General features: G+C 40.2%; 1 protein-coding gene across 1 annotated transcript; it reads left to right on the forward strand.

Annotated features, from left to right (window-relative positions):
* Nucleotides 1-305: 305 nt before the first annotated feature.
* Nucleotides 306-24667, forward strand: LOC128013833 (trichohyalin-like). Its single transcript, XM_052597019.1, has 34 exons — nucleotides 306-355; nucleotides 628-735; nucleotides 1934-2030; nucleotides 2579-2708; nucleotides 2809-2836; nucleotides 2924-3011; nucleotides 3144-3281; nucleotides 3415-3432; nucleotides 6672-6781; nucleotides 6985-7557; nucleotides 7675-7771; nucleotides 8749-8858; nucleotides 9165-9737; nucleotides 9855-9951; nucleotides 10930-11039; nucleotides 11253-11825; nucleotides 11943-12039; nucleotides 12586-12715; nucleotides 12816-12843; nucleotides 12931-13018; nucleotides 13151-13288; nucleotides 13422-13439; nucleotides 14613-14722; nucleotides 14926-15498; nucleotides 15616-15712; nucleotides 16692-16801; nucleotides 16927-17050; nucleotides 18170-18351; nucleotides 18434-18533; nucleotides 18719-18817; nucleotides 23070-23156; nucleotides 23259-23351; nucleotides 23564-23711; nucleotides 24098-24667. Exons 2-34 carry the CDS (start codon nucleotides 653-655, stop codon nucleotides 24271-24273), a joined length of 5223 nt encoding a protein of 1740 aa, XP_052452979.1. The 5' UTR covers nucleotides 306-355; nucleotides 628-652; the 3' UTR covers nucleotides 24274-24667.
* The last annotated feature ends 319 nt before the right edge of the window (nucleotides 24668-24986 follow it).

Raw genomic sequence — 24986 nt, forward strand, 5'->3', positions numbered from 1 at the left:
ACAGACAGCGAGGCGAAGGCGCCCTCAAAGTTGCTCAGAGAACTGAAATAGTTCTTCACAAAATGGCAGTTTGTGGTTGTTTTTCAAATTTGCATTGACAGACAGCAGTACTGTCTAATTGCATGCACTGATTATAAGGTCCCGCCCAGAATCGGCGGTTCGTAGTCATTATTTGTCAGAGGAGAATTTTAAACCGTTTGAGCGGGTGGCAGGAAAACAAGAGTGAGTGGAGCCGAAGTATTTTGTCATGTTAAATTAGCATCTAATGTTTAGTAACATAATAGAAGCCAGGATTATAACTTTGGATCATCAAATCTTTGTTTTTGCAGCGCTATCGTGCATACAGGCTAAAGAGGTAACTTAACGTTGGATGCCGTTATTGTGATGCTGGTTAGATTAACGGTAGCTAGGTTGGTTAAGGATTCGTAAAAAGGTCAGAAATAAACTCACATTTTAGTTATTTCTATGTAATTTTGTGTAAATGTAATATACTTACGCCAAAAAGGTAACAACTGAAACTTAATATATAACGTTATTAGTTTATCTTATTCAAGCAACTGCGGCTGTGTCTGAAACTATTCAGGTTATTAGACCTGCTCATAAAGAACACGTTTTGTTGTGCTGCAGTGACTTCAGCACCGAGCCAGAACTCATGCCAAAGACTCCGTCACAGAAAAAGACAAACCGCAGGAAGAGAGTGTCGATGGAGCTCAACGAGTCTCGCAGCAAAAGACGGTAAAGGATTTTACAGTCTTTGTTAATTTCCTTGGTACAGAAACATTTTACAGGTCTACAGCAACATCTGTTTATATTCATATTTCATTAGAGTTATTTGTTTTGTTTTTGGATTTCTACAATTTAGTAGAAATTTAATAAAGTAGGTTTAATAAAGTAATCCTATGGTCCTGTAGGGCTACAATATTTATTTTTTAAAGTAATTTTAAATAAGATTCTGGATAAATTGTAATTTTAAACCACTGTAGGTTTCCTGTGTCTGTTTGACTATAGAATAAAAAACTTTGTGCGTGTGTACAGTACAGACCAAAAGTTTGGAGACACCTTCTCATTCAAAGAGTTTTCTTTATTTTCATGACTATGAAAATTATAGATTCACACTGAAGGCATCAAAACTATGAATCAACACATGTGGAATTATATATGGAATTATATACATATCAAAAAAAGTGTGAAACAACTGAATATGTCATATTGTAGGTTCTTCAAAGTAGCCATCTTTTGCTTTGATTACTGCTTTGCACACTCTTGGCGTTCTCTTGATGAGCTTCAAGAGGTCGTCACCTGAAATGGTCTTCCAACAGTCTTGGACTTCCCCGAGTGATGCTTAGCACTTGTTGGCCCTTTTGCCTTCTGTCTGCGGTCCAGCTCACCCCTAAACCATCTCGATTGGGTTCAGGTCCGGTGACTGTGGAGGCCAGGTCATCTGGCGCAGCACCCCATCACTCTCCTTCTTGATCAAATAGCCCTTGATGACTTCAGTGTGACTCTACAATTTTCATAGTCATGAAAATAAAGAAAACTCTTTGAATGAGAAGGTGTGTGCAAACTTTTGGTCTGTACTTAATATGCAGAACTATGTTCTCGTAGCTCAACAGTGAAACATGGTGCCAACACTGTGAAGGTCATGGGTTTGATTCCCCGAAATGCAAAGTCAAATTAGCATTTTTTTTCCCTCGTACAATGTAGTATGATGTCATTGTCTCTGTAGTTTCTCCAAGGGGAAACGCAGCAACCTGCGTCGCTCCTCAGTCCAGATGACCCTGACCACCCTCTCAGAACTCGTCACGCCACACGTGCCAACAGACAGCTCTGAGAGCCTGATGGAGGAACCTTCTCGCCGCACGCGTCGCAACAAAACCACTGCCCCAGCTGAAACCGAAGATCTTTTAAACACTGTTTCACTGTTCTGTTTTAGGGTTGATGCACCGCAAATTGTCACTGAACCAGCTACTGAAACTAAACCTGAACCAGCTACTGAAACCAAACCGGAACCAGAAATAGTCCAAACTGAGGTGAGAAAAACTTTCTGCTGTGGTTTTTATTTACCTTTGATAATATAAGAAACAAGAGCCAGATTTAAGGCCTATTCACAGCAAGGACATTAACCAGAAGGATAAAGTTTGATACATTTTTCTAAATTTAAGAAAATCGCACCAGAGCTGTAACGATGACGTTTATGGAGGAACAATATAATAGATCACTTTTCGAACAAGTTTTTGCCGCTGATGAATTACACAAACCTTGACCGCAATCCGATGGACAGGATGAACATTAGATCAGATGGCTGTGTGTATCACTGGCCGATTTCAGAGTGCTTGTGTATACAAAAATCTCACTGGATTATTACGATTAGTGTAAAATGAGTTTTGTAAAATGATACTTCCTACTAACACATTAAAGCAAATGTTGAAATAACTGGTGAAAATAGTAATGGCCTTGAACTCTTGCACAGTACTCTTATAGTTCTGTGTGAACAGGCCATAAGCAAACACAGTTGGTGTGATGTTTGAAACTATTTTATTGCAATTTGTAAATAACTGATGGCTGGGTGCTTTCGTAGGAACTTGAACCCGAGAAGACTGAAGAAATGGAATCTAAGGTAAAAGACACACTTCCAGAAGAGTTTGCTGAATCTAGCACCACTGAGAACTGTCGCTTCAGACGATCCATTGCCCGCCCTTTAGAAACTGGTACATGTCTAACAGATCTGCTGATATGAAAAATGGAGCGTGTAATTGGGTTGACAAATAAGGTTTTGATATTCATTTACTTATTTTCCTGTTACAACAGATGGAGCAGAATCCAAAGAAGATGGCAGGTGAGCTCACTGCTAATTTGTTTTCCTCATTATAGTTGGTGGATTTATGCCAAGTGTTTTCTAATAGTCTTTGTGCTTTTCCATCAGGCCTACGCGTTCAGGCTCAAAGCGTCACGCAGCTCAGGAAAGCACCACACCCAAGAAGAAACAATCCCCTCCGAAGAAGTGCCTCACGGTATGTATATCTGACCCACCGTATTGCTGATCATCCACCAAAACTAATCCATTAAGAAGCCACAACCATCTTTAGCGAGTCTTGGATTGGACCAGACAATCCATTATGTGTCCATTTGTTGTGTCCCTGTAGAGTACTGCTCCACACATGAGATCATTCTTGCAAACGGTGCAGAAGATCCAGATGCTTATGATGACGCCTGGGTCTCTGGGCCGCAGCACCATCATAAAATCCTTCATCAAACAATCTGCCACCAAAACTGACACCAAGGTGAGCAGGGATATTTCTGTATTTCAGAGTAGTCTAATATGTTTGGTTGCATTGACTATAAATATTTGCTAATGTGCTTCTCCAAGTAGAAGTTATTTAGTTGGTAATTGTACTTCCTGTCTCTCCCCCTCAGTTGGGCTCTGGCTCTGTGGTGAGTATAAACAGTGAATCAAGACTGAGGTCATTTCCATTTCAGTCACAACTATTTCTGTTTGACTATTCCCATGTTATGAGTGGCCATTTGGTTGTACTGTTCAAAAGTTTGGGGTTGGTAAGATGCTTTTATTCAGCAAGTTTCCTTTAAATTTATCAAAAATTAAAGTGAATACATTTATAAATAATTCAAACTTTTTTTTTTTTTAATGAATGCTGTTCTTTTGAACTTTATTAATCTTAAGAGTCCTGAAAAAATGGGAAAATATATATAAAAATAAGAAACGTAAAACGTTTATTAGCAAAATGAGTAAGGAAGCTTGGAGGCACGGCATACACCTAGATGTCAAATAAAGTTACACAAAGTTTAAATAAAATAAAAATCAGCAGTCACTGTGGAACCAATTCAATAAGAAACAACAAATGTTTTAAAAAACTTCCAATATCACCTTAGATAGACGGCAAAAGTCAACAAGCTTTTAAAAATCCAAAATATTGCCAAACAGGTGCTTTTTAATTTCGTAACTAAATCATCCACCATGGTCTTGTCTGTCTCACCTCACCTTTCTTGTCAGTGAGCTCGACTCAATCTACTCACTGGATAAATGAAATCTGATCTGTGATGCAACTTTTGTTTAGCTTAATTGTAGTGTCTGTTCTTTTACTGAAATTATTTTTATTACTGTAAAAAATCTTGCCTTGCCTAACTGGTGTTGCAGCTTAAATGTCAGCACAGTCTATCGCGGGAAGCCTATTTTATGGTATTGCAGTTTTTACTTTTTGATCAAATAAATGCAGCCTTTGACTTTGTGTGAATATAAGGGGGAAAAAACAAAATATACTGATCCCAAGCATTTGAACAAGAGTGAAACTCATACTTAAATTCATTTAATAGGCACTTTGTCACTAAACTGAAATGACACCGTACCATTCAGAATTTGTCAGATTAACCTCGTCATTCAGGTGGTGTGCGTCTTTGTGGTTGGGGAAGTTCACATTCACCCATTTTTGTGTTTGAGACCTAAGCAAGAAATCTGTCTGTTTTTAATCCATGTTTCTCATGTAAAGCAAAAATCCATGTCCTTATGTTGTTTAGCTCTAGCTTCCATCATCCTTGTTTGAATTTTTTTTTTTTTTTAAACGAATACTCTAAAATTACCACTTTTCCTCCAGGAGCGAGAACGGCAGAAATGGGACGCCTTGAACAAGAGAATGAACGAAAGAAAAAGATTGAGGAGGAGAGACGAAAGAAACAGGAAGAAATGAATAGGTGGGAGAAGGTGCTTTTTCTGTGTGTGTTTGCCGTTGATCGATTTTGTACTTTAGAATGAATCATTAATCTAGATTAAGTGTGAATGCACTTAGGTGGTTTTTGAGGGTCCCTGAGTGTTTTTGGAGTGGTTTGGTTAGGTTTTGGTGGGGTCTGTGTTGGTTTTGAGTGGTTTCCAGTGTATGATGTCATTGTCTCTGTAGTTTCTCCCAGGGGAAACGCAGCAACCTGCGTCGCTCCTCAGTCCAGATGACCCTGACCACCCTCTCAGAACTCGTCACGCCACACGTGCCAACAGACAGCTCTGAGAGCCTGATGGAGGAACCTTCTCGCCGCACGCGTCGCAACAAAACCACTGCCCCAGCTGAAACCGAACCGGTCAAGCGTAGCACCCGTAACAAAGGTGGCGCCAAAGCTAAGGAGGTGGAAGAAGTGTCAGAGACCGTTCCAGATGTGAATGAAGCCATTGAGGTGCAGGATTCTGGCTCCGATCAGATCCTGGTGTCTGAAGCCGTGGTGAAGATTCCCTCCTCGGAGCGTCTGAGTGCAGATTTGCTGCTGAATGCTGGTGTGTCTCCGGGCCGATTCGCTAATAAAATCCCCATCGCTGCATTTGGGTTGCAGACGACACCTCAGGGATCATCTCGGACGTCAGCTCGGCGCTCGCTGGTGGTACGCCGTTCTCTGGTGGGCCTCAGGCAGAGCATGACCCAGGAAGCTGTTCGCAGGGCATCTCTGCGCTCTTTCCTGAAGGAAATGGAGAACAAAGAAGAACAGTGAGTGCTTTTACTTTCTGTTTCAGTTGTTGAATTGTTTCTTCTGGGATTCAAAACCATAACCTTTCAGTTAACAGTCAAAGATCTTTTAAACACTGTTTCACTGTTCTGTTTTAGGGTCGATGCACCGCAAATTGTCACTGAACCAGCTACTGAAACTAAACCTGAACCAGCTACTGAAACCAAACCGGAACCAGAAATAGTCCAAACTGAGGTGAGAAGAAATTTCTGCTATGGTTTTTATTTACCTTTGATAATAAAAGAAACAAGAGCCAGATTTAAGGCCTATTCACAGCAAGGACATTAACCAGAAGGATAAAGTTTGATACATTTTTCTAAATTTAAGAAAATCGCACCAGAGCTGTAACGATGACGTTTATGGAGGAACAATATAATAGATCACTTTTCGAACAAGTTTTTGCCGCTGATGAATTACACAAACCTTGACCGCAATCCGATGGACAGGATGAACATTAGATCAGATGGCTGTGTGTATCACTGGCCGATTTCAGAGTGCTTGTGTATACAAAAATCTCACTGGATTATTACGATTAGTGTAAAATGAGTTTTGTAAAATGATACTTCCTACTAACACATTAAAGCAAATGTTGAAATAACTGGTGAAAATAGTAATGGCCTTGAACTCTTGCACAGTACTCTTATAGTTCTGTGTGAACAGGCCATAAGCAAACACAGTTGGTGTAAAAAATCTTGCCTTGCCTAACTGGTGTTGCAGCTTAAATGTCAGCACAGTCTATCGCGGGAAGCCTATTTTATGGTATTGCAGTTTTTACTTTTTGATCAAATAAATGCAGCCTTTGACTTTGTGTGAATATAAGGGGGAAAAAAACAAAATATACTGATCCCAAGCATTTGAACAAGAGTGAAACTCATACTTAAATTCATTTAATAGGCACTTTGTCACTAAACTGAAATGACACCGTACCATTCAGAATTTGTCAGATTAACCTCGTCATTCAGGTGGTGTGCGTCTTTGTGGTTGGGGAAGTTCACATTCACCCATTTTTGTGTTTGAGACCTAAGCAAGAAATCTGTCTGTTTTTAATCCATGTTTCTCATGTAAAGCAAAAATCCATGTCCTTATGTTGTTTAGCTCTAGCTTCCATCATCCTTGTTTGAATTTTTTTTTTTTTTTAAACGAATACTCTAAAATTACCACTTTTCCTCCAGGAGCGAGAACGGCAGAAATGGGACGCCTTGAACAAGAAAATAGAACAAGAGAATGAACGAAAGAAAAAGATTGAGGAGGAGAGACGAAAGAAACAGGAAGAAATGAATAGGTGGGAGAAGGTGCTTTTTCTGTGTGTGTTTGCCGTTGATCGATTTTGTACTTTAGAATGAATCATTAATCTAGATTAAGTGTGAATGCACTTAGGTGGTTTTTGAGGGTCCCTGAGTGTTTTTGGAGTGGTTTGGTTAGGTTTTGGTGGGGTCTGTGTTGGTTTTGAGTGGTTTCCAGTGTATGATGTCATTGTCTCTGTAGTTTCTCCAAGGGGAAACGCAGCAACCTGCGTCGCTCCTCAGTCCAGATGACCCTGACCACCCTCTCAGAACTCGTCACGCCACACGTGCCAACAGACAGCTCTGAGAGCCTGATGGAGGAACCTTCTCGCCGCACGCGTCGCAACAAAACCACTGCCCCAGCTGAAACCGAACCGGTCAAGCGTAGCACCCGTAACAAAGGTGGCGCCAAAGCTAAGGAGGTGGAAGAAGTGTCAGAGACCGTTCCAGATGTGAATGAAGCCATTGAGGTGCAGGATTCTGGCTCCGATCAGATCCTGGTGTCTGAAGCCGTGGTGAAGATTCCCTCCTCGGAGCGTCTGAGTGCAGATTTGCTGCTGAATGCTGGTGTGTCTCCGGGCCGATTCGCTAATAAAATCCCCATCGCTGCATTTGGGTTGCAGACGACACCTCAGGGATCATCTCGGACGTCAGCTCGGCGCTCGCTGGTGGTACGCCGTTCTCTGGTGGGCCTCAGGCAGAGCATGACCCAGGAAGCTGTTCGCAGGGCATCTCTGAGCTCTTTCCTGAAGGAAATGGAGAACAAAGAAGAACAGTGAGTGCTTTTACTTTCTGTTTCAGTTGTTGAATTGTTTCTTCTGGGATTCAAAACCATAACCTTTCAGTTAACAGTCAAAGATCTTTTAAACACTGTTTCACTGTTCTGTTTTAGGGTTGATGCACCGCAAATTGTCACTGAACCAGCTACTGAAACTAAACCTGAACCAGCTACTGAAACCAAACCGGAACCAGAAATAGTCCAAACTGAGGTGAGAAGAACTTTCTGCTGTGGTTTTTATTTACCTTTGATAATAAAAGAAACAAGAGCCAGATTTAAGGCCTATTCACAGCAAGGACATTAACCAGAAGGATAAAGTTTGATACATTTTTCTAAATTTAAGAAAATCGCACCAGAGCTGTAACGATGACGTTTATGGAGGAACAATATAATAGATCACTTTTCGAACAAGTTTTTGCCGCTGATGAATTACACAAACCTTGACCGCAATCCGATGGACAGGATGAACATTAGATCAGATGGCTGTGTGTATCACTGGCCGATTTCAGAGTGCTTGTGTATACAAAAATCTCACTGGATTATTACGATTAGTGTAAAATGAGTTTTGTAAAATGATACTTCCTACTAACACATTAAAGCAAATGTTGAAATAACTGGTGAAAATAGTAATGGCCTTGAACTCTTGCACAGTACTCTTATAGTTCTGTGTGAACAGGCCATAAGCAAACACAGTTGGTGTAAAAAATCTTGCCTTGCCTAACTGGTGTTGCAGCTTAAATGTCAGCACAGTCTATCGCGGGAAGCCTATTTTATGGTATTGCAGTTTTTACTTTTTGATCAAATAAATGCAGCCTTTGACTTTGTGTGAATATAAGGGGGAAAAAAACAAAATATACTGATCCCAAGCATTTGAACAAGAGTGAAACTCATACTTAAATTCATTTAATAGGCACTTTGTCACTAAACTGAAATGACACCGTACCATTCAGAATTTGTCAGATTAACCTCGTCATTCAGGTGGTGTGCGTCTTTGTGGTTGGGGAAGTTCACATTCACCCATTTTTGTGTTTGAGACCTAAGCAAGAAATCTGTCTGTTTTTAATCCATGTTTCTCATGTAAAGCAAAAATCCATGTCCTTATGTTGTTTAGCTCTAGCTTCCATCATCCTTGTTTGAATTTTTTTTTTTTTTTAAACGAATACTCTAAAATTACCACTTTTCCTCCAGGAGCGAGAACGGCAGAAATGGGACGCCTTGAACAAGAAAATAGAACAAGAGAATGAACGAAAGAAAAAGATTGAGGAGGAGAGACGAAAGAAACAGGAAGAAATGAATAGGTGGGAGAAGGTGCTTTTTCTGTGTGTGTTTGCCGTTGATCGATTTTGTACTTTAGAATGAATCATTAATCTAGATTAAGTGTGAATGCACTTAGGTGGTTTTTGAGGGTCCCTGAGTGTTTTTGGAGTGGTTTGGTTAGGTTTTGGGTGGTTTTGGTGGGGTCTGTGTTGGTTTTGAGTGGTTTCCAGTGGTTTTTGAGGGTCCCTGAGTGTTTTTGGAGTGGTTTGGTTAGGTTTTGGGTGGTTTTGGTGGGGTCTGTGTTGGTTTTGAGTGGTTTCCAGTGTATGATGTCATTGTCTCTGTAGTTTCTCCAAGGGGAAACACAGCAACCCGCGTCGCTCCTCAGTCCAGATGACCCTGACCACCCTCTCAGAACTCGTCACGCCACACGTGCCAACAGACAGCTCTGAGAGCCTGATGGAGGAACCTTCTCGCCGCACGCGTCGCAACAAAACCACTGCCCCAGCTGAAACCGAACCGGTCAAGCGTAGCACCCGTAACAAAGGTGGCGCCAAAGCTAAGGAGGTGGAAGAAGTGTCAGAGACCGTTCCAGATGTGAATGAAGCCATTGAGGTGCAGGATTCTGGCTCCGATCAGATCCTGGTGTCTGAAGCCGTGGTGAAGATTCCCTCCTCGGAGCGTCTGAGTGCAGATTTGCTGCTGAATGCTGGTGTGTCTCCGGGCCGATTCGCTAATAAAATCCCCATCGCTGCATTTGGGTTGCAGACGACACCTCAGGGATCATCTCGGACGTCAGCTCGGCGCTCGCTGGTGGTACGCCGTTCTCTGGTGGGCCTCAGGCAGAGCATGACCCAGGAAGCTGTTCGCAGGGCATCTCTGCGCTCTTTCCTGAAGGAAATGGAGAACAAAGAAGAACAGTGAGTGCTTTTACTTTCTGTTTCAGTTGTTGAATTGTTTCTTCTGGGATTCAAAACCATAACCTTTCAGTTAACAGTCAAAGATCTTTTAAACACTGTTTCACTGTTCTGTTTTAGGGTTGATGCACCGCAAATTGTCACTGAACCAGCTACTGAAACTAAACCTGAACCAGCTACTGAAACCAAACCGGAACCAGAAATAGTCCAAACTGAGGTGAGAAGAACTTTCTGCTGTGGTTTTTATTTACCTTTGATAATAAAAGAAACAAGAGCCAGATTTAAGGCCTATTCACAGCAAGGACATTAACCAGAAGGATAAAGTTTGATACATTTTTCTAAATTTAAGAAAATCGCACCAGAGCTGTAACGATGACGTTTATGGAGGAACAATATAATAGATCACTTTTCGAACAAGTTTTTGCCGCTGATGAATTACACAAACCTTGACCGCAATCCGATGGACAGGATGAACATTAGATCAGATGGCTGTGTGTATCACTGGCCGATTTCAGAGTGCTTGTGTATACAAAAATCTCACTGGATTATTACGATTAGTGTAAAATGAGTTTTGTAAAATGATACTTCCTACTAACACATTAAAGCAAATGTTGAAATAACTGGTGAAAATAGTAATGGCCTTGAACTCTTGCACAGTACTCTTATAGTTCTGTGTGAACAGGCCATAAGCAAACACAGTTGGTGTAAAAAATCTTGCCTTGCCTAACTGGTGTTGCAGCTTAAATGTCAGCACAGTCTATCGCGGGAAGCCTATTTTATGGTATTGCAGTTTTTACTTTTTGATCAAATAAATGCAGCCTTTGACTTTGTGTGAATATAAGGGGGAAAAAAACAAAATATACTGATCCCAAGCATTTGAACAAGAGTGAAACTCATACTTAAATTCATTTAATAGGCACTTTGTCACTAAACTGAAATGACACCGTACCATTCAGAATTTGTCAGATTAACCTCGTCATTCAGGTGGTGTGCGTCTTTGTGGTTGGGGAAGTTCACATTCACCCATTTTTGTGTTTGAGACCTAAGCAAGAAATCTGTCTGTTTTTAATCCATGTTTCTCATGTAAAGCAAAAATCCATGTCCTTATGTTGTTTAGCTCTAGCTTCCATCATCCTTGTTTGAATTTTTTTTTTTTTTTTAAACGAATACTCTAAAATTACCACTTTTCCTCCAGGAGCGAGAACGGCAGAAATGGGACGCCTTGAACAAGAAAATAGAACAAGAGAATGAACGAAAGAAAAAGATTGAGGAGGAGAGACGAAAGAAACAGGAAGAAATGAATAGGTGGGAGAAGGTGCTTTTTCTGTGTGTGTTTGCCGTTGATCGATTTTGTACTTTAGAATGAATCATTAATCTAGATTAAGTGTGAATGCACTTAGGTGGTTTTTGAGGGTCCCTGAGTGTTTTTGGAGTGGTTTGGTTAGGTTTTGGGTGGTTTTGGTGGGGTCTGTGTTGGTTTTGAGTGGTTTCCAGTGTATGATGTCATTGTCTCTGTAGTTTCTCCAAGGGGAAACGCAGCAACCCGCGTCACTCCTCAGTCCAGATGACCCTGACCACCCTCTCAGAACTCGTCACGCCACACGTGCCAACAGACAGCTCTGAGAGCCTGATGGAGGAACCTTCTCGCCGCACGCGTCGCAACAAAACCACTGCCCCAGCTGAAACCGAACCGGTCAAGCGTAGCACCCGTAACAAAGGTGGCGCCAAAGCTAAGGAGGTGGAAGAAGTGTCAGAGACCGTTCCAGATGTGAATGAAGCCATTGAGGTGCAGGATTCTGGCTCCGATCAGATCCTGGTGTCTGAAGCCGTGGTGAAGATTCCCTCCTCGGAGCGTCTGAGTGCAGATTTGCTGCTGAATGCTGGTGTGTCTCCGGGCCGATTCGCTAATAAAATCCCCATCGCTGCATTTGGGTTGCAGACGACACCTCAGGGATCATCTCGGACGTCAGCTCGGCGCTCGCTGGTGGTACGCCGTTCTCTGGTGGGCCTCAGGCAGAGCATGACCCAGGAAGCTGTTCGCAGGGCATCTCTGAGCTCTTTCCTGAAGGAAATGGAGAACAAAGAAGAACAGTGAGTGCTTTTACTTTCTGTTTCAGTTGTTGAATTGTTTCTTCTGGGATTCAAAACCATAACCTTTCAGTTAACAGTCAAAGATCTTTTAAACACTGTTTCACTGTTCTGTTTTAGGGTTGATGCACCGCAAATTGTCACTGAACCAGCTACTGAAACTAAACCTGAACCAGCTACTGAAACCAAACCGGAACCAGAAATAGTCCAAACTGAGGTGAGAAGAACTTTCTGCTGTGGTTTTTATTTACCTTTGATAATAAAAGAAACGAGCCAGATTTAAGGCCTATTCACAGCAAGGACATTAACCAGAAGGATAAAGTTTGATACATTTTTCTAAATTTAAGAAAATCGCACCAGAGCTGTAACGATGACGTTTATGGAGGAACAATATAATAGATCACTTTTCGAACAAGTTTTTGCCGCTGATGAATTACACAAACCTTGACCGCAATCCGATGGACAGGATGAACATTAGATCAGATGGCTGTGTGTATCACTGGCCGATTTCAGAGTGCTTGTGTATACAAAAATCTCACTGGATTATTACGATTAGTGTAAAATGAGTTTTGTAAAATGATACTTCCTACTAACACATTAAAGCAAATGTTGAAATAACTGGTGAAAATAGTAATGGCCTTGAACTCTTGCACAGTACTCTTATAGTTCTGTGTGAACAGGCCATAAGCAAACACAGTTGGTGTGATGTTTGAAACTATTTTATTGCAATTTGTAAATAACTGATGGCTGGGTGCTTTCGTAGGAACTTGAACCCGAGAAGACTGAAGAAATGGAATCTAAGGTAAAAGACACACTTCCAGAAGAGATTGCTGAATCTAGCACCACTGAGAACTGTCGCTTCAGACGATCCATGGCCCGCCCTTCAGAAACTGGTACATGTCTAACATGTCTGCTGATATGAAAAATGGAGCGTGTAATTGGGTTGACAAATAAGGTTTTGATATTCATTTACTTATTTTCCTGTTACAACAGATGGAGCAGAATCCAAAGAAGATGGCAGGTGAGCTCACTGCTAATTTGTTTTCCTCATTATAGTTGGTGGATTTATGCCAAGTGTTTTCTAATAGTCTTTGTGCTTTTCCATCAGGCCTACGCGTTCAGGCTCAAAGCGTCACGCAGCTCAGGAAAGCACCACACCCAAGAAGAAACAATCCCCTCCGAAGAAGTGCCTCACGGTATGTATATCTGACCCACCGTATTGCTGATCATCCACCAAAACTAATCCATTAAGAAGCCACAACCATCTTTAGCGAGTCTTGGATTGGACCAGACAATCCATTATGTGTCCATTTGTTGTGTCCCTGTAGAGTACTGCTCCACACATGAGATCATTCTTGCAAACGGTGCAGAAGATCCAGATGCTTATGATGACGCCTGGGTCTCTGGGCCGCAGCACCATCATAAAATCCTTCATCAAACAATCTGCCACCAAAACTGACACCAAGGTGAGCAGGGATATTTCTGTATTTCAGAGTAGTCTAATATGTTTGGTTGCATTGACTATAAATATTTGCTAATGTGCTTCTCCAAGTAGAAGTTATTTAGTTGGTAATTGTACTTCCTGTCTCTCCCCCTCAGTTGGGCTCTGGCTCTGTGGTGAGTATAAACAGTGAATCAAGACTGAGGTCATTTCCATTTCAGTCACAACTATTTCTGTTTGACTATTCCCATGTTATGAGTGGCCATTTGGTTGTACTGTTCAAAAGTTTGGGGTTGGTAAGATGCTTTTATTCAGCAAGTTTCCTTTAAATTTATCAAAAATTAAAGTGAATACATTTATAAATAATTCAAACTTTTTTTTTTTTTTAATGAATGCTGTTCTTTTGAACTTTATTAATCTTAAGAGTCCTGAAAAAATGGGAAAATATATATAAAAATAAGAAACGTAAAACGTTTATTAGCAAAATGAGTAAGGAAGCTTGGAGGCACGGCATACACCTAGATGTCAAATAAAGTTACACAAAGTTTAAATAAAATAAAAATCAGCAGTCACTGTGGAACCAATTCAATAAGAAACAAATTTTTTAAAAAACTTCCAATATCACCTTAGATAGACGGCAAAAGTCAACAAGCTTTTAAAAATCCAAAATATTGCCAAACAGGTGCGTTTTCATTTCGTAACTAAATCATCCACCATGGTCTTGTCTGTCTCACCTCACCTTTCTTGTCAGTGAGCTCGACTCAATCTACTCACTGGATAAATGAAATCTGATCTGTGATGCAACTTTTGTTTAGCTTAATTGTAGTGTCTGTTCTTTTACTGAAATTATTTTATTACTGTAAAAAATCTTGCCTTGCCTAACTGGTGTTGCAGCTTAAATGTCAGCACAGTCTATCGCGGGAAGCCTATTTTATGGTATTGCAGTTTTTACTTTTTGATCAAATAAATGCAGCCTTTGACTTTGTGTGAATATAAGGGGGAAAAAAACAAAATATACTGATCCCAAGCATTTGAACAAGAGTGAAACTCATACTTAAATTCATTTAATAGGCACTTTGTCACTAAACTGAAATGACACCGTACCATTCAGAATTTGTCAGATTAACCTCGTCATTCAGGTGGTGTGCGTCTTTGTGGTTGGGGAAGTTCACATTCACCCATTTTTGTGTTTGAGACCTAAGCAAGAAATCTGTCTGTTTTTAATCCATGTTTCTCATGTAAAGCAAAAATCCATGTCCTTATGTTGTTTAGCTCTAGCTTCCATCATCCTTGTTTGAATTTTTTTTTTTTTTTAAACGAATACTCTAAAATTACCACTTTTCCTCCAGGAGCGAGAACGGCAGAAATGGGACGCCTTGAACAAGAAAATAGAACAAGAGAATGAACGAAAGAAAAAGATTGAGGAGGAGAGACGAAAGAAACAGGAAGAAATGAATAGGTGGGAGAAGGTGCTTTTTCTGTGTGTGTTTGCCGTTGATCGATTTTGTACTTTAGAATGAATCATTAATCTAGATTAAGTGTGAATGCACTTAGGTGGTTTTTGAGGGTCCCTGAGTGTTTTTGGAGTGGTTTGGTTAGGTTTTGGTGGGGTCTGTGTTGGTTTTGAGTGGTTTCCAGTGTATGATGTCGTTGTCTCTGTAGTTTCTCCAAGGGGAAACGCAGCAACCTGCGTCGCTCCTCAGTCCAGATGACCCTGACCACCCTCTCAGAACTCGTCACGCCACACGTGCCAACAGACAGCTCTGAGAGCCTGATGGAGGAACCTTCTCGCCGCACGCGTCGCAACAAAACCACTGCCCCAGCTGAAACCGAACCGGTCAAGCGTAGCACCCGTAACAAAGGTGGCGCCAAAGCTAAGGAGGTGGAAGAAGTGTCAGAGACCGTTCCAGATGTGAATGAAGCCATTGAGGTGCAGGATTCTGGCTCCGATCAGATCCTGGTGTCTGAAGCCGTGGTGAAGATTCCCTCCTCGGAGCGTCTGAGTGCAGATTTGCTGCTGAATGCTGGTGTGTCTCCGGGCCGATTCGCTAATAAAATCCCCATCGCTGCATTTGGGTTGCAGACGACACCTCAGGGATCATCTCGGACGTCAGCTCGGCGCTCGCTGGTGGTACGCCGTTCTCTGGTGGGCCTCAGGCAGAGCATGACCCAGGAAGCTGTTCGCAGGGCATCTCTGCGCTCTTTCCTGAAGGAAATGGAGAACAAAGAAGAACAGTGAGTGCTTTTACTTTCTGTTTCAGTTGTTGAATTGTTTCTTCTGGGATTCAAAACCATAACCTTTCAGTTAACAGTCAAAGATCTTTTAAACACTGTTTCACTGTTCTGTTTTAGGGTCGATGCACCGCAAATTGTCACTGAACCAGCTACTGAAACTAAACCTGAACCAGCTACTGAAACCAAACCGGAACCAGAAATAGTCCAAACTGAGGTGAGAAGAACTTTCTGCTGTGGTTTTTATTTACCTTTGATAATAAAAGAAACAAGAGCCAGATTTAAGGCCTATTCACAGCAAGGACATTAACCAGAAGGATAAAGTTTGATACATTTTTCTAAATTTAAGAAAATCGCACCAGAGCTGTAACGATGACGTTTATGGCGGAACAATATAATAGATCACTTTTCGAACAAGTTTTTGCCGCTGATGAATTACACAAACCTTGACCGCAATCCGATGGACAGGATGAACATTAGATCAGATGGCTGTGTGTATCACTGGCCGATTTCAGAGTGCTTGTGTATACAAAAATCTCACTGGATTATTACGATTAGTGTAAAATGAGTTTTGTAAAATGATACTTCCTACTAACACATTAAAGCAAATGTTGAAATAACTGGTGAAAATAGTAATGGCCTTGAACTCTTGCACAGTACTCTTATAGTTCTGTGTGAACAGGCCATAAGCAAACACAGTTGGTGTAAAAAATCTTGCCTTGCCTAACTGGTGTTGCAGCTTAAATGTCAGCACAGTCTATCGCGGGAAGCCTATTTTATGGTATTGCAGTTTTTACTTTTTGATCAAATAAATGCAGCCTTTGACTTTGTGTGAATATAAGGGGGAAAAAAACAAAATATACTGATCCCAAGCATTTGAACAAGAGTGAAACTCATACTTAAATTCATTTAATAGGCACTTTGTCACTAAACTGAAATGACACCGTACCATTCAGAATTTGTCAGATTAACCTCGTCATTCAGGTGGTGTGCGTCTTTGTGGTTGGGGAAGTTCACATTCACCCATTTTTGTGTTTGAGACCTAAGCAAGAAATCTGTCTGTTTTTAATCCATGTTTCTCATGTAAAGCAAAAATCCATGTCCTTATGTTGTTTAGCTCTAGCTTCCATCATCCTTGTTTGAATTTTTTTTTTTTTTTTTAAACGAATACTCTAAAATTACCACTTTTCCTCCAGGAGCGAGAACGGCAGAAATGGGACGCCTTGAACAAGAAAATAGAACAAGAGAATGAACGAAAGAAAAAGATTGAGGAGGAGAGACGAAAGAAACAGGAAGAAATGAATAGGTGGGAGAAGGTGCTTTTTCTGTGTGTGTTTGCCGTTGATCGATTTTGTACTTTAGAATGAATCATTAATCTAGATTAAGTGTGAATGCAAATCAGGACTCAAAAGTGAATTCTGTCTGCTTTAGGAAGCGGGACGAACGTTTGAAGCGGTTTGTGGAGGCTCGAGTGAAAGGTGAAAAGGAGAAGGAGCAGGAAAAGAAAAAGAAGATTGAGGAAAAGATGGCACAGCTGGAGAAGAAAACTGATATGGTACTTAATCAACCCTCTGAGTAAATCACTCGCATATACAGCTAAATCATCACTCTTGGAGACCAAATGATGTCTGATATACCGCTTTCAGAGTTTCACTCTCCGTCAAGCAATCCTTGCTTTTTTTTTTTTCAGTTCAACTGAATGTTTGCGCAGTGCACCTGTATTAGACGTACTGTAAACTCTAGTGTAAAGGTGCACGACTTTGGTGAGAGCAGAAAGCGAGAGAGTCTTGCATGCATTCAGAAGTGGCATGATACTGGTGAATGGTATTCTTTGCTGTATGTCCATGTCAAAATAGCAGCGTTCCTTTTGGAATTCTTCAGCTTTTAAGAACTGCCGGGTTCTCTGGTAGTAGGCGGAACTAATGCAACGCCAACGAGTCTAATTAGCTTGTGCTCACCTATTATCATCTGTTTTGATTTCAGCAAATCAATTCTATGGAATGCAGACAATGTGATTAGTATTCATCAAATCTATTGTGTCTGTTTCTCTCTCTCTTAGAAATTAGAAATCCGTTAGAAATCATCATATGATGTTGATTTGCTGCTCAAGAAACCTTTATTACCGTATTATAAAAGTTGAAAACAGTTGTGCTGTGTCACATTAATTTAAGTTTCTGTGTTTTTCAGTCTTTGAATAGAAAGTTGAAAAGAATTTTTTTTTTAAATGGAAATGTTACTATGATTATATAAATGTTTTACGGTCACATTGGATAAATTTTGTGCATGCATATATGTATGTGTATATGTCTGTATAATATATATAAATATATATATATATATATATATATATATTACACCGTAATTCCTCAAATAAAAACAGGTAGTCAAATAAACACCGGGCCTTGTAGTGGCTGGGGGCATGGTCAACACGGACAAATAAAGGCCGGGGGGAAATTTGTGCAGCAGAGCCAGATAACGAACGTACACACCCACTGCCGGAGTGTTTCTCGTTCTCAAGTCAAGAACCGGTTGCATCGGTTTTCGGATCACCAGTACACTGAACCGAGAACCGTTTCTGTCTGATTATTTTTTTTTTATTATTATTTGTACTGATCCCAAACTTAACCAAAAGCTAATTGTAGTTAACCATTTATATACTTGTCTTTTTCTTCAGGAGGAAGAGGAGCGGCGGCACCAGGAGATGCTGGCCAAACGCAAGGCTGAAGAGGAGCGAGAGAAGGCCCGCAAACTGGCAGAGGCCACACGTGCTCTGGAGCTGAAGAGGGAACAAGAGCGGGAGAAAGAGAGGGAGCGCGAACGAGAGCGGGAAAGAAAAAGACAGGCGGCAGCTGAAAAGTTGGTGGTCATTTTTCGTGCACTTGTTTGAAATGAAAGCATGGCACTCAGAGTTACTAAATACACGTTTGTGTCTTTGTAGAGAAAGACTAGAGAGAGAGAAGGCTATTGCTCTTCAGAAGGAACTGGAGAGAGCAGCCAGAGAGAAAGAGAGGATGGAGATGGAGGAAAAGAGGAAAATGGTAAGGATTTTGTTTGTTGTTCTAATGACTTTTGTTATTTTTGTCATTTTAAAATTTGCAACAAGATGTGTAGATGGTTAGTTTTTCTATTTCTATCATGTGGAATGCCACTGGTCCCACCCCCCTGCTTAGGACACTTGTTAACATTCCCATAATCTTATCAAATTAGTTTGTTCCATTAACAGGAAGAGCAGCGGAAGGCTGAAGAGGAGAGGGAAGCCCAACAGAAACGTGCGGCTGCAGCTACAGCCTCTGCCCCGGCGCCCCCTACAGTTACAGCACAGGTAACTACCAACACCTAAAGTCAATTGCCCTTGTTTTTTTAGGATTTATCATATCCTCCGATCCACCTTTTTCCTTAACGTGGAAGTAAGCCTATGGGTGAGTCTTCTGGATCATTAACCGCTATACGTAAATGACAAAAATAACACCTGTATCTGTTTGCACCAAAAACCAGTGTGTTCATAATTAAGATAATACACTAAAATAATATGACAAGACACCAATTTTCAATATCAAGCAGCAAAACAAACTGTTTTGTACTGTTAAAAATAGCTGGACGTGGATGAGACCGGGGGCTAGACCCATAGAAAGGTGGATAGTATTTAGTCATTTTGAGTTGGCTTTTACATGTATTTACATGATTGTTTTGTATTTTACTCACTGAAATGCAAATCAATCTCTAACCTTTTTGTACTATGGTTTTGGTTGATATTCTCTCGCTGTACATTTAAAATAAACCTACCATACAAATTACATACACATAAGTGGGCAAACTTATAAATCAGCAGGGGATCAAATAAATATTTTCCCCACTGTATGTATAGGTGTTTGTTTTTGTATAAACAAACACATACACACACACACCATCAATAAGCATGTCAAATATGCTTGTGTAGATTTTTTTTTTAGATTTTTTTTTTTTTTTTTTTTTTAAACGAATACTCTAAAATTACTTTTCCTCCAGGAGCGAGGACGGCAGAAATGGGACGCCTTGAACAAGAAAATAGAACAAGAGAATGAACGAAAGAAAAAGATTGAGGAGGAGAGACGAAAGAAACCGGAAGAAATGAATAGGTGGGAGAAGGTGCTTTTTCTGTGTGTGTTTGCCGTTGATCGATTTTGTACTTTATAATGAATCATTAATCTAGATTAAGTGTGAATGCAAATCAGGACTCAAAAGTGAATTCTGTCTGCTTTAGGAAGTGGGACGAACGTTTGAAGCGGTTTGTGGAGGCTCGAGTGAAAGGTGAAAAGGAGAAGGAGCATGAAAAGAAAAAGAAGATTGACAAGACACCAATTTTCAATATCAAGCAGCAAAACAAACTGTTTTGTACTGTTAAAAATAGCTGGACGTGGATGAGACCGGGGGCTAGACCCATAGAAAGGTGGATAGTATTTAGTCATTTTGAGTTGGCTTTTACATGTATTTACATGATTGTACAATTGTATAATTTTTTTTTTTTACTTTTTTCCATTTAATTTAGTAACTTATTTGAATGTATTAATTTTACCACTTTAACTAACTTCATTCAGTTAGTGGCTAATTCACAATTTCATTTTACTTAAGTTATTCGTGTAATTTATGTTTTGTTTAGATTTTTACCTAACAATATCCAAATAAAACTCAATTTAATTTGTGTGTAAACTGGGGAAATTATTCCAACCAGCAAGAATTCTGGCTCCCACTTATTGGTTCTGTGCCCATGTGGAACACAGAACAGTCACTTTAAGAAGTTACTCCTTACTGCCTCGTGGGGTAAGGATGATCATGAGAAAGGTGAGGGATCAGACCAGAACTACACTGGAGGAGCTTGTTAATGATCTTAAGGCAGTTGAGACCATAGTCACCAAGCAAAACATTGGTAACACACTACACTACAATGGACTGGAATCCTGCAGCTTACGCAAGGTCCCCCTGCTCAAAAAGTCACATGTACAAGCCCGTTTAAAGTGTGCAAAGAACATACAAATGATTTATGGAAAGTTTGGGAGAAAGTGCTGCAGTCAGATGAGACCAAAATTGAGCTCTTTGGCATTAACTTGACTCGCTGTGTTTAGAGGGAGAGAAATACTGATAGTAACCCCAAGAACACCAAGTCCAGCATGGAGGTGGACACATTATGTTTTGAAGCTTTCTGCTAAGTGTACAAGACGACTTCACCGCATTGAGGTGCAAATGGACATGTACTGTCAAATCTTGGAGAACCACCACCACATCTCAGCCAGAACACAGAAGATGGGTCATGGATGGGTCTGTCAGCATGACTATGACCCAAAACATACAGTTTTGTTCAAAATAATAGCAGTACAATGTGACTAACCAGAATAATCAAGGTTTTTCGTATATTTTTTTTATTGCTACGTGGCAAACAAGTTACCAGTAGGTTCAGTAGATTCTCAGAAAACCAATGAGACCCAGCATTCATGATATGCACGCTCTTAAGGCTGTGCAATTGGGCAATTAGTTGAAAGGGGTGTGTTCAAAAAAAATAGCAGTGTGGCATTCAATCACTGAGGTCATCAATTTTGTTAAGAAACAGGTGTGAATCAGGTGGCCCCTATTTAAGGATGAAGCCAACACTTGTTGAACATGCATTTGAAAGCTGAGGAAAATGGGTCGTTCAAGACATTGTTCAGAAGAACAGCGTACTTTGATTAAAAAGTTGATTAGAGAGGGGAAAACCTATAAAGAGGTGCAAAAAATGATAGGCTGTTCAGCTAAAATGATCTCCAATGCCTTAAAATGGAGAGCAAAACCAGAGAGACGTGGAAGAAAACGGAAGACAACCATCAAAATGGATAGAAGAATAACCAGAATGGCAAAGGCTCAGCCAATGATCACCTCCAGGATGATCAAAGACAGTCTGGAGTTACCTGTAAGTACTATGACAGTTAGAAGACGTCTGTGTGAAGCTAATCTATTTTCAAGAATCCCCCGCAAAGTCCCTCTGTTAAAAAAAAGGCATGTGCAGAAGAGGTTACAATTTGCCAAAGAACACATCAACTGGCCTAAAGAGAAATGGAGGAACATTTTGTGGACTGATGAGAGTAAAATTGGGCCACAGGCAGTTTGTGAGACGACCCCCAAACTCTGAATTCAAGCCACAGTACACAGTGAAGACAGTGAAGCATGGAGGTGCAAGCATCATGATATGGGCATGTTTCTCCTACTATGGTGTTGGGCCTATTTATCGCATACCAGGGATCATGGATCAGTTTGCATATGTTAAAATACTTGAAGAGGTCATGTTGCCCTATGCTGAAGAGGACATGCCCTTGAAATGGTTGTTTCAACAAGACAATGACCCAAAACGCACTAGTAAACGGGCAAAGTCTTGGTTCCAAACCAACAAAATTAATGTTATGGAGTGGCCAGCCCAATCTCCAGACCTTAATCCAATTGAGAACTTGTGGGGTGATATCAAAAATGCTGTTTCTGAAGCAAAACCAAGAAATGTGAATGAATTGTGGAATGTTGTTAAAGAATCATGGAGTGGAATAACAGCTGAGAGGTGCCACAAGTTGGTTGACTCCATGCCACACAGATGTCAAGCAGTTTTAAAAAACTGTGGTCATACAACTAAATATTAGTTTAGTGATTCACAGGATTGCTAAATCCCAGAAAAAAAAAATGTTTGTACAAAATAGTTTTGAGTTTGTACAGTCAAAGGTAGACACTGCTATTTTTTTGAACACACCCCTTTCAACTAATTGCCCAATTGCACAGCCTTAAGAGCGTGCATATCATGAATGCTGGGTCTTGTTTGTTTTCTGACAATCTACTGAACCTACTCTTAACTTGTTTGCCACGTAGCAATAAAAAATATTTTTATTTTGAACAATACTGTACCACCAGGGCAACAAAGGAGTGGCTCAAGAAGAAGCACATTAAGGGCATGGAGTGGCCTAGCCAGTCTCCAGACCTCAATCCTATAGAAAATCTGTGGCAGGAGCTGAACCTTTGAGTAGCCAACAACAGCCAAAAAACCTTAAGGATTTAGAGAGGATTCGTAAAGAGCAGTGGATCAAAATGCCTCCAGAGATGTAGACAAACCTCCTTTACCAACTACAAGAAACAATTTGCCTCTGTGCTTGCCAACAAGGGTTTCTGCAAGTATTAAGACTTGTTTTCAGATACTATATTTTACTCACTGAAATGCAAATCAATCTCTAACCTTTTTGTACTATGGTTTTGGTTGATATTCTCTCGCTGTACATTTAAAATAAACCTATCATACAAATTACATACACATAAGTGGGCAAACTTATAAATCAGCAGGAGATCAAATAAATATTTTCCCCACTGTATGTATAGGTGTTTGTTTTTGTATAAACAAACACATACACACACACCATCAATAAGCATGTCAAATATGCTTGTGTAGATTTTTTTTTTGTGTGTGTATATTATGAATAATTTTTCATTTTTTATTATTATTATTTTTATTCATACATGCCTGCATTTTATTTATAATTTACATTTTGGTACTTTCCAAATCCATTTGAAATTATTATAATTTTTTTTATTAACAGGTCTCTGCCACAAAAACACAAGCAGCTAACATGCTCAACACAACTATAACTAAAAGTTCAGCTTTAAAACAGACCGTAGATATTGAGGTAAATACCTGTGCTTTTTTATTTTATTTTTTTGTACTAAATTCCAAGCATTTAATATATGCATCTAGTAAATATTTACTAAAACTCTTATTCCATCCACAGAACTCTGTTCTAAGTACTCCAGTTGGGAAAGGAGCTGCTCACAATAAGACCGTAGATCTCGGACCTGGACTCAACGTGACTGTGGACATTGAGGTGAGGTCACGGCAACTATTGTGTCTTTTCCACCCCTGAAGGAGGGAATGTGTCAGAGAACATTTCTAAGCACAGAAAAGTTCCCAGAGAAGCAAAGCGATGAAGAGAAGCCCTTGTAATACAAGCAGAGTTCTTCTAACTTGAAGGAAAAAAACAACTTGATGTCTGGAACAGGGGATTTCTCACCCCATCTCTTGTTTTATACTTTGCAGCAATCGCCACAATCATACCAGATCACCCCAAAGGGCCAGAAAGTGAATGTTTTAGTGAATCCTGAAGATAATGGCATGGACCAGAACAGCGATGACTCAACAGATGATGAATCTGCACCCAGAAAACCCATCCCGTCCTGGGCTGAGGGTATGTTTATATGTAGTTATGTTTATATGTAGCTCTCTCCACCTTCAATCCCACGACTTAGGTGCCCTCGAGCAAGGCATCGAACCCCCAACTGCTCCCCGGGCGCCGCAGCATAAATGGCTGCCCACTGCTCCGGGTGTGTGCTCACAGTGTGTGTGTGTGTTCACTGCTCTGTGTGTGTGCATTTCGGATGGGTTAAATGCAGAGCACAAATTCTGAGTATGGGTCACCATACTTGGCTGAATGTCACTTCACTTTCACTTTCACTTTCACTTTCACTTTAGTTACATTTTACGTTATGTTCCATCTGGACCGTCAGAACTCTGTTCATATGTTTATTTGAAAGTATTTACTGTATTCCCCTAATGTGACGTGTTTTTTTGCAGGTATGCAATTGCAGCAAGCCGTCATGAAGCAATATTACAATCCACTAGATCTCCATTCATATTTTGGAGAACCTGAACCTTCCAAACTGGAGGCGATCTTCAGGTGGACTAAACCTCGCTTCTTTAAACGCACTAGCTGGCATTCTCCACCACGTTTGGGAAATCTGGGCAATTGATAAGCAGATGTATTATTTTTTCATTTTTATGTTTTCTTTTTTACTTTGAGCTCACTTTAATAAAGCTTTTAAAAGTCTGTATGTAGGTTAGACTGAGAAGGAAAAGAGCAGAATGTGTTATTTAGATTACACAAAAGATGATGCCCATTCTCAGTTTCCTGCTGCTGAGGGCTCATGTTTATTTTCCTGCTTTTAAAAAAAAGAGAAAATGGGACTGCCTTGTCACAAATGTATTTAAATATAGTGTTAAATGTTATAAATTTGGAAGTGTACACGGGAGCTGCTACAAATGGGATGGAAAGATAGAAAATCTGGGGATGTTGTCCGTCTACAAAATTCACTTCACAGAGTGTCAGATTTACTCTGGACTGTTAATAAAAGGTATCATTTCGAAGTGTGTGTTTGTGCGTGTGAGTTGATAAGTCAGAAAACATGTTTGACAAAAAAAAAAAAAAACTTGAGGAAAAATTATGAATTGAAATGCTATCATTTTCTAAGGTCTTTGTTCATTTGTGTCTTTCAGAGAGAGATAATACCAATTCCTTACATAATACCTAATTGGAATAGCATTGTGGAGAATATACCTTGGGAGAAAGTATGGACCTTGCCTCATAGATATCTGCTTACCAACAAAGTAAAATAAATAAAATTTAAGTTAATTCACAAATGTTACCCAACTAAAATTAGACATTGACGTGAGTTGCTGTTTTTGT

Source organism: Carassius gibelio, chromosome B25 (genome assembly GCF_023724105.1).
Source record: "Carassius gibelio isolate Cgi1373 ecotype wild population from Czech Republic chromosome B25, carGib1.2-hapl.c, whole genome shotgun sequence".
Taxonomy (NCBI): Eukaryota; Metazoa; Chordata; class Actinopteri; order Cypriniformes; family Cyprinidae; genus Carassius; species Carassius gibelio.

What these genes read in the sequence shown, in the direction of transcription:
- LOC128013833 (XM_052597019.1), top strand. Translation starts at nt 653, where the DNA reads ATGCCAAAGACTCCGTCACAGAAAAAGACAAACCGCAGGAAGAGAGTG. An exon ending in CAGAAATAGTCCAAACTGAG is followed by an intron (nt 7,772 to 8,748) that starts GTGAGAAGAACT and finishes CTTTTCCTCCAG; the next exon opens with GAGCGAGAACGGCAGAAATG. An exon ending in ATGGAGAACAAAGAAGAACA is followed by an intron (nt 11,826 to 11,942) that starts GTGAGTGCTTTT and finishes GTTCTGTTTTAG; the next exon opens with GGTTGATGCACCGCAAATTG.